The sequence below is a fragment of the Cydia strobilella genome, chromosome 15 (genome assembly GCF_947568885.1).
Source record: "Cydia strobilella chromosome 15, ilCydStro3.1, whole genome shotgun sequence".
NCBI lineage: Eukaryota > Metazoa > Arthropoda > Insecta > Lepidoptera > Tortricidae > Cydia > Cydia strobilella.
Window position 1 is genome coordinate 1,803,069 of NC_086055.1, and position 8,727 is coordinate 1,811,795.

At 50.9% G+C, this 8,727-nt stretch overlaps 1 protein-coding gene across 1 annotated transcript; it reads left to right on the forward strand.

The window, feature by feature from the left end:
* Positions 1 to 481: 481 nt before the first annotated feature.
* Positions 482 to 6,247, forward strand: LOC134747921 (uncharacterized). Its single transcript, XM_063682598.1, has one exon. The coding sequence runs from the start codon at positions 482 to 484 to the stop codon at positions 6,245 to 6,247; it is 5,766 nt and encodes a 1,921-aa protein (XP_063538668.1).
* The last annotated feature ends 2,480 nt before the right edge of the window (positions 6,248 to 8,727 follow it).

The window sequence follows — 8,727 nt, forward strand, 5'->3', positions numbered from 1 at the left end:
TCTAATAAGAAATTGTGATAATAGAATAGAATCTAATAAGATAGGTAGGATAAATAAATAAAACATGTAATTTGTTAATATATAACTTTAATAAATAAAGAGAAACGTAGGAGAGTCGAGGAAAGAGAGGTCTGCGCATGCGCGAAGCGCAGACGCCCGCGCCGGCGCGGCGCGGGGGACGAGGTCTTTAAATATGGAGGGAATAAAAGGCGGTGCGCCGGCCATAGGAAGCCATTACGAATCGAGCAGCCGAGCAAGAAACACCTCTCCAAAAGAAGAAAAGAAGACCTCTCCGACCTCGACCCTCCTGCATCTGATTTAAGAAGAGCTCCAGTTGTTTTACTCCATCCTTGCCGCCTATGCCGCACCCTATACAGTCCACACCCCTACGATAGATCTCAAGACAACAAGATTAGGGCCTAACACTCACATTGTTTGGTCCTCGTCGAAGCCGGATCTCTGAAGCAAGAAAAATAGCAAGATGGCAGTAACAAGAAGCAACCACGGCAGAGAAGAAAATTCGTCAGATGAAACGCAGGCCACGGACCAGACCGGCGATACATCTGGTACAGGAGAGACGTCAGGCACAGGCGAGACGTCACGAACAGGCGATACGTCACGCACAGGCGAGACGTCAGGCACAGGCGAGACGTCGGGCACGGGCGAGACGTCAGGCACGGGCACCACCACAAGAACGCGCGCTGCAACAGAAGCCAGCATCGCCGGCACCAGCACGAATGGGGGCCCAGCCGACACGTCGGGAATCAGAGCAACGCCTGCAGTTAGCACCGTCGCCACACTCGTCGGGCGAGATTCCGTCGAGTTAATGCCACCGCCGCCAGTTCCCGCTAAGCCCGCTCGGTCACACCGATCCAAGGCCTCCAGCAAGAGACTCCTCGCGGAGTTAGAGGCCAAGGAGAAGTTAGCCGAGCTGGAGCTGAAGCGCGTACAAGCCGAAACAGAACTAGCAAGAATCAGACAACAAAGACTCGACCTCGCCTCGTCAAGAGAAGAGTCTGAAGAGGAAGAGGACCTTGCTCCACAACGCATTGCCGATTGGTTCAACCGCCGCCCAGAACAACCAACAGCGATTGAAGAAGAGCCCGCCCATGAAGAAGCACACGTGCCGGCCCCGCGCGCCACTAGAAAACACGCGCGGCCGGAGGCCCCTCGAGCCGCCCACGCCATGGACGTGTCATCGCTGACCGCCGCCCTAACAGAAGCCATCCAAGCCGGCAAGTCCTACAGAAAATACATACCAGACCTGCCGACATTCAGTGGCCTATGCAACGAGTGGCTACAATTTAAAGCCGCGTACAACGAGTCCGCCCCCAGTTTCGCCGCAAGTGAAAACGTCGCCCGTATAAGAAAAAGCCTCAAGGGAGTAGCCTTGGAAGCCGTAAGCGCCCTCCTCATCAGCCGGCCGCACCCCGAGGACATCATTAAAGCACTAGAAAGAAGATACGGAAGGCCAGACGCATTACTCGTCAACGAACTGGAGAAGATGAAGGGACTGCCGCGACTCACCGACAGCCCGCGCGACCTGTGCATATTCGCCAGCAAGATCGCAAACACTGTCACGACTATCGAGATATTGAAGAAGCCTCAGTACCTCTACAATCCAGAGCTACTGCGGTCGATGGTCGATAAACTCACGCCTATACTCCGAAGCAAGTGGTACGACTACGCGGCCACGAGAGAAGATACGCCCGAGCTTAAGAAGATTGCCGACTTTCTAAACAACGAAGCCGACAAGTGCACGCCTTACGCTCCGCCTGAAAATACGACGGAGAACAAAGAAGTGAGGACCGCAAGAAAGAAGCCCGAGCGAACGTACGCCGCTACCGCCGACACTAAGAAGCCAAGAGAAGAGAAGCAAGCGTGCCCACTATGCGAACACGCTACTCACCAACTGCCGTCGTGCCCGCAATTCATCAAAATTGACACGAACGAGCGCTGGGAAGTAGCGAAGAAACACAACATTTGCTACCGATGCCTCGCTAGCAAGCATCGCCGCTTCGCGTGTCGTGCGAAGCCCTGCGGCCACCTGGGCTGCCCCATGAGACATCATCGCCTACTACATCACGAGAAGACGCCGCAATCAGTCGCCGCTGCGCAAGTCGAGCCACCACAACAACATAAACCGGAAGAAATAGTGGCCTCGGCAGTGAACACAGTCGCCTGCGCACAACCACGAACGAGCCGCGCCTACCTGAAGATAGTGCCAGTAACACTGCGCGGCCCGCGAGCGACACTAGACACGTTCGCCCTATTAGATGAAGGCAGCACGGTGACAATCATCGACTCAGCACTGGCGGACGCACTCGGGCTAGACGGTCCCACTGAACCAATGTGGGTGCAAGGCGTAGGCGGGAAAGAGATGGAGCACAATCAGAGCAGGAGGGTCGAGGTCTTCATCAAGAATAAGCACGACAGCCAAGAACAACGCATAACGAACGCGCACACCGTCGGCAGCCTCGGCTTCACCACACAGTCGATCGGCATGGAAGAAATAGACGGCTGCGCGCACCTCCGGGGTATCAAGCACAAGTTAACCTACCGCGGTGCAACCCCACAAATACTCATCGGCCAGGACAACTGGGACCTGATCGTGTCACGAGAAATAAGAAAAGGCCGGCGCGGACAACTCGTCGCGTCGAGAACCCTACTAGGATGGGTACTTCACGGCTGTCGCACCACAAAAGCGAAGCCGATCGCCTACTGCTGCGCACATCTCACTCGTACCGGGCCGACCGAGAACATAGAAGAAACCATGAAGAATTATTTCGCCCTCGAGTCTCTATCAATCGAGCCGAGGCGACCCCGTAGTGATCCCGAACAACAAGCTCTACGCATACTAGAAGAAAAGAGCCGCCGCCTACCCAATGGCCGGTTCGAGACGGGGCTACTGTGGCGCAACGAAACAGAGAAGATACCTAACAATCGCACCGACGCACTCAAGCGGCTGCACACGCTCGAGAGGAAGCTGGATCGTGACGCAAGCCTAAAGCAACAATATAACGAACGCGTCAACAACCTACTTACCTCAAACTACGCCGAGCGCGCGACAACGCCCCCGAGTGACAGAACGTGGTACTTACCTCACTTCGCAGTCTGCAATCCAGAGAAGCCGAAGATTAGACTGGTCCACGATGCTGCGGCCACATCACACGGTCGCAGCCTCAACGACATGCTACATACGGGCCCAGATTTCCTACAATCGCTACCCGGCGTCATCATGAAGTTTCGACAACATAGCATCGCAGTCTCAGCCGACCTGAAAGAAATGTTCATGCAGATAAAAATAAGAGAAGAAGACCGGGACGCCCTCCGCTTCCTAGGGAGGGGCGATCGCCGCGAGGGAGAGCCAGAAGAGTACCGCATGACTTCCGTCATATTCGGCGCGTCATCATCACCGTGCACCGCCCTATACATAAAAAATAGGAATGCACAAGAACACGCGACACAGTACCCGCAAGCCGCGCGAGCGATAGAGCGAAATCACTACATGGACGACTATCTACAAAGTTTCGACACAATAGAAGAGGCAAGACAAGTAACAAGAGACGTCGACTATGTGCACAAAAAAGCCGGGTTCCAGTTGCGAGGATGGGCCACGAACGAAAAAGAAGCAATAAGTAACGTCGTCGGCAGCGAAGAGCGAGAGGGAAATACTGTCCCTATCGGCGGGAGCGAGATAGAAAAAACGCTCGGCCTGCTATGGAACACAAATGAGGACAGTATCCGCTTTCGCCTCAATACAAGAAGAGCGCAGCCCGAAGTAATCAACGACCTGCGGCCTCCGACGAAGAGAGAAGCACTCAGCGTCATTATGTCAATTTTCGACCCGCTCGGCCTCATATCACCAATCACTACGCCGGCCAAGCGAATCATGCAAGACACGTGGCAACATAGCACAGGCTGGGACGAAGCGATACCAGAGCAGCTACACGAACGCTGGAGCGAATGGCTACGACAACTTCGAGACCTAGGTACCCTAAAAATACCTAGGTGCTACGACACTACGCCCGCCGCCACACACGAGCTGCATACTTTCGTCGACGCCAGTGAAGAAGCCTACGCCGCCGCAGTGTATTGGAGAATGACGCGAGCCGACGGCTCAGTCAAGATAGCCCTAGCCGCCGCAAAAAGTCGAGTCACACCCAGGAAACCGGTCTCCATTCCTAGATTGGAGCTACAGGCGGCCGTCCTAGGCGTACGGCTAGCAAAAACAGTCGTCGAAGAACACAATTTCGAAATCACTTCGAAAACATATTGGAGTGACTCTCGCACGGCACTGGCATGGATACGCGCCGAGCCCCGCACATTCAAGACGTTCGTGGCACACAGACTCGCCGAAATAGAAGACTGCACTAAGAAAAACGAGTGGAGATGGGTACCGACAGCACACAACGTGGCCGACGACGCGACCCGCGCCACCCCGGCAGATTTCGACTCGCAACATAGATGGTTCACCGGCCCGCCCTTTCTCTATGAACAAAAAGAGACTTGGCCCCACGAGAATAAGGTCGAAGTTCCCGCGACCGGCGAAGAAAGAGAGACGTGCGCTGCGATCGCCGTCCCTACGCAAGATAAACACGCAGCTATACCCGAGATCGAACGCTTCTCAAAATGGGTGCGGCTGCTGCGAGCGACCGCGCGCGTGCTACAGTTCATCGACCTAGTGCGCCCTCAACCCCGCGCGCCCGCCCCGCCCGCGACACAACTTATCGCGGCGGCGAAGCGCAAGCGGACACGAGCGAACGCGGAACAAGACGGCGCATGGAACAAACGCACGCAACACACGCGCGTGCCCGCCAAGAGTGCAGCTACCCAACCCCAAGAAGAGAAGAAATACTTAACGCTAGAAGCCAAATACCTAAACGCCGCCGAAAAGTTACTAATACGCGCCTCACAAGAAGATAGCTACGAGAAAGAGAGAAGGCGAATAGCGAGCGGCCGTACGCCCGACAAGGACGACCGACTGGCCAAGCTGAGTGTTTATATGGACGAGGACTGTATCATACGACTACGGGGAAGAATAGCGGCGGCCGGCAACATACAAGAAGAGACAGTGCAACCAGTAGTGCTATATGGGAAGCATCACTACACGAAATTGTATGTTTCTCATGTGCATGAACAATTACATCATGGCGGTACGGAAATAGTGGTGAACGAGTTGCGACAGCGAGTGCACATAGTGAAAATAAGGCCGACAGTGAAACAAGTGATCGCTCAGTGTCCGAGATGTCGACTACGTCGTGCGAAGCCCGCGGCCCCGGCCACTGGTGACCTACCGGCGGCACGCCTGGCGCATCATGTGAGGCCCTTTACCTACACGGGTCTAGACTACTACGGGCCGCAAGAAGTCACAGTGGGACGTCACAGAGAAAAAAGGTACGTCGCGCTGTTCACATGTATGACGTCGAGGGCCGTACACCTAGAAATGGTAGCCTCACTAAGCACGGACTCGGCCATCAACGCACTACGCCGTTTCATTGCCCGGCGCGGGTGCCCTACAGAGCTGTGGAGTGACAACGGGACCGCCTTCAGAGGAGCCAACCGCGAGTTGACGGAAGCCATGAGAGACGCCGCCCACGCGCGCCGCATAAACTGGCGTTTCCTACCCCCCGCCGCACCCTTCATGGCGGGCGTGTGGGAACGTATGGTGCGCACGGTGAAAGAAGCTATGAAGGCCACCCTACATGAAAAATACCCGACCGACGAGACTCTACAAACCCTACTGGCGGAGGCGGAGGCGACGGTCAACTCGAGGCCCATAACCTACGTAGCGGTGAATCCAGAAGACCCGCCGGCACTGACTCCAAACATGATCCTGCTCGGGCCGGACTGCTACACCCCGGCTCCCGGCACCTTCGAAGAGAGCGACATGAACGCGCGACAACACTGGAGGCGCGCCCAGCAGCTGGCCGACACCTTCTGGCAGCGCTGGGTTCGCGAGTACGCGCCGCTACTACAACACCGGCGGGAGCCCCACGGCGCAGGAGTCACCCCGGCCGTCGGCGATGTCGTAATAATATGCGACTCCAACCTCCCCCGCAACATATGGCCACGTGGAATAGTGAAGCAGACGTATCCGGGCAAGGACGGCGTGGTACGAGTCGTGGACGTCACCACCAGCAGAGGACACGTGCTGAGGCGGCCAACAAAGAAGATCGTCGTGCTACCAGTGGGATCGCAAGGCGACGGCGGGAGAAATGTACACGACGCGCATAGTATTTTGTAACTTAGAGTCATTTTAACATGTAATAATTTTAAGTCGCGTCACGTATAGAAATAAATGGTATTTAGTATGTTTTTATAACAGGACAAAGTATGAGTAGCATACTTTGTACCTCTTAAAGGAATCCAATAAGAGAATTCCAATTAGGTAAAGTTAGGATTGCAATATAATTTAATTAAGATAGGCTTATAACAAATAAAGAATTTTCCTCATTGTGTTTCATTACGTAGATCTGTATAAGAAAATAGGGCAAAAGTATACGCAACCTTATTCTAATAAGAAATTGTGATAATAGAATAGAATCTAATAAGATAGGTAGGATAAATAAATAAAACATGTAATTTGTTAATATATAACTTTAATAAATAAAGAGAAACGTAGGAGAGTCGAGGAAAGAGAGGTCTGCGCATGCGCGAAGCGCAGACGCCCGCGCCGGCGCGGCGCGGGGGACGAGGTCTTTAAATATGGAGGGAATAAAAGGCGGTGCGCCGGCCATTTTTTAGGGTAAAGAGAAATAGGGCCGGAAACGTCCGGCCGACTCTAATGCCTATGTTAAAAAAAAAAAAAAAAAAAAATAGGAAGCCATTACGAATCGAGCAGCCGAGCAAGAAACACCTCTCCAAAAGAAGAAAAGAAGACCTCTCCGACCTCGACCCTCCTGCATCTGATTTAAGAAGAGCTCCAGTTGTTTTACTCCATCCTTGCCGCCTATGCCGCACCCTATACAGTCCACACCCCTACGATAGATCTCAAGACAACAAGATTAGGGCCTAACACTCACAATTTTGAAACGACATTATGAAATAACATGAAATTTTACATGAACATTCAAGTAACGGCGGTGGTGGCCGAGTGGATCTGACGTCCCTAGAGGGCGCGGGTTCAAATCCTGGCTCGTACCAATGAGTTTTTCTGAACTTATGTACGGAATATCACTTGATATTTATCACTAGCTTTTCGGTGAAGGAAAACATCTTGAGGAAACCTGCATACATCTGCGAAGAAATTCAAAGGTGTATGGGAAGTCCCCAACCCACATTGGGCTAGCGAGGGGCCCAATCCCTCCCCTGGCTTGGCTTGATAACTTTTTCTTGATATATGACATCTACGTTTATAATAAAGTCGTGTTTAGTGTGTAGTTAGTTGAGCACTACAACTGTTTTACAATTTCTGCTTTTGACTAGGTACGAGTATACCAACCGAACTGCACGCAACGGTTGAACCAAATCTGGATCATTTTATTTATTTTTTATTTATTTAGAACACAAACAGTCATAATATGCATGTTACATATATGTTGTACTCAAAGAGTCCATCCAAGAGATCATACTCCGCGTTTCACCTTTTAAAAACGCAAAATTGTGATTTTCATATCGAAATTTTACACGTTTTAATCAAGGGAAAATGCAATGAAACAAAAAACATTAAACGAGACTATTATATTTGCGAGGACAGACTCCTAGCAAAACCTTTAAACGTTATATTCTGGCTCTTGTATAGTCTGACAAGAAATTGTAGAAAATTATTGAGGGCCCCACGTATGTAACTGTCTCATTTTTGACGTAAAATGCTTGAACATGCCGACAATTTAGTATGGAAAATGTTTAGTTCAATTTAATTTAATTTCTACTATTTTATATCACACAGCCCTTATTGTTGTGTCAAAGTTGGGATTTTCAATTGTATATCGTTGCATACCACTGCAATATAATTTAATTTTAGTTTAAAATAGGACCACCGACGGATTTGACTAGCAAATTTTTAAACGTAATTCCTTCAGAGTTATTGAGGTAAAACGTTAAAACCCGCGCGATAGCCAAATCTCCGGTCGCAAGTTCCGTGCGGCGCCCCATGTTTTTTTAATGAATTTCTGTCGTATATTTTGTCCGTTTTTAATTTTCCTGCTTTACGCCCCCTCTTAAGCATGTGCTCCACGTACCAATAAAAACGCCATTACAAGTTAAGGCAACCGTGTAAGCCGAGCACCAAAAAAGTTTAAATAGCTCATAGTGACTTAGTACTCCATACATTTGTCGCCAGGAATCGTAAACTGATGCATTCCTATTGGTGGCAAGAGCAGGCAAGCAGTGTTCGGCGAACCAGTGTATTTTGACACTTTAAACTCGCGTTTTGTACACATAATTAATGTCATTAACGGGTCTAACCCGATTAGTTAAATTTTATCATTTTACCTTTTTTCCGACGTTTCAGCTAGGTTGCACTAGCTGTGGTCACGGAAGACTGTGACGTCCCAGCAAAATGTCAATTGAGACATGGAGACTATATAAAGGAGCCAAATCTCTATGTATGAAAAGTGTCCATCAAAAAACAGTAATTAGGCGGCGCCACCATACACCGAAATACTACCAAAAACAACCTACGTAATTTGGTCGGGTTATTTGTTGCCTTATATGGTTCATGTTATACTCATGTCCCAGAGCCTAACTAGCGCCACCGAAGAGATTAGGAACTATTATTTAAAG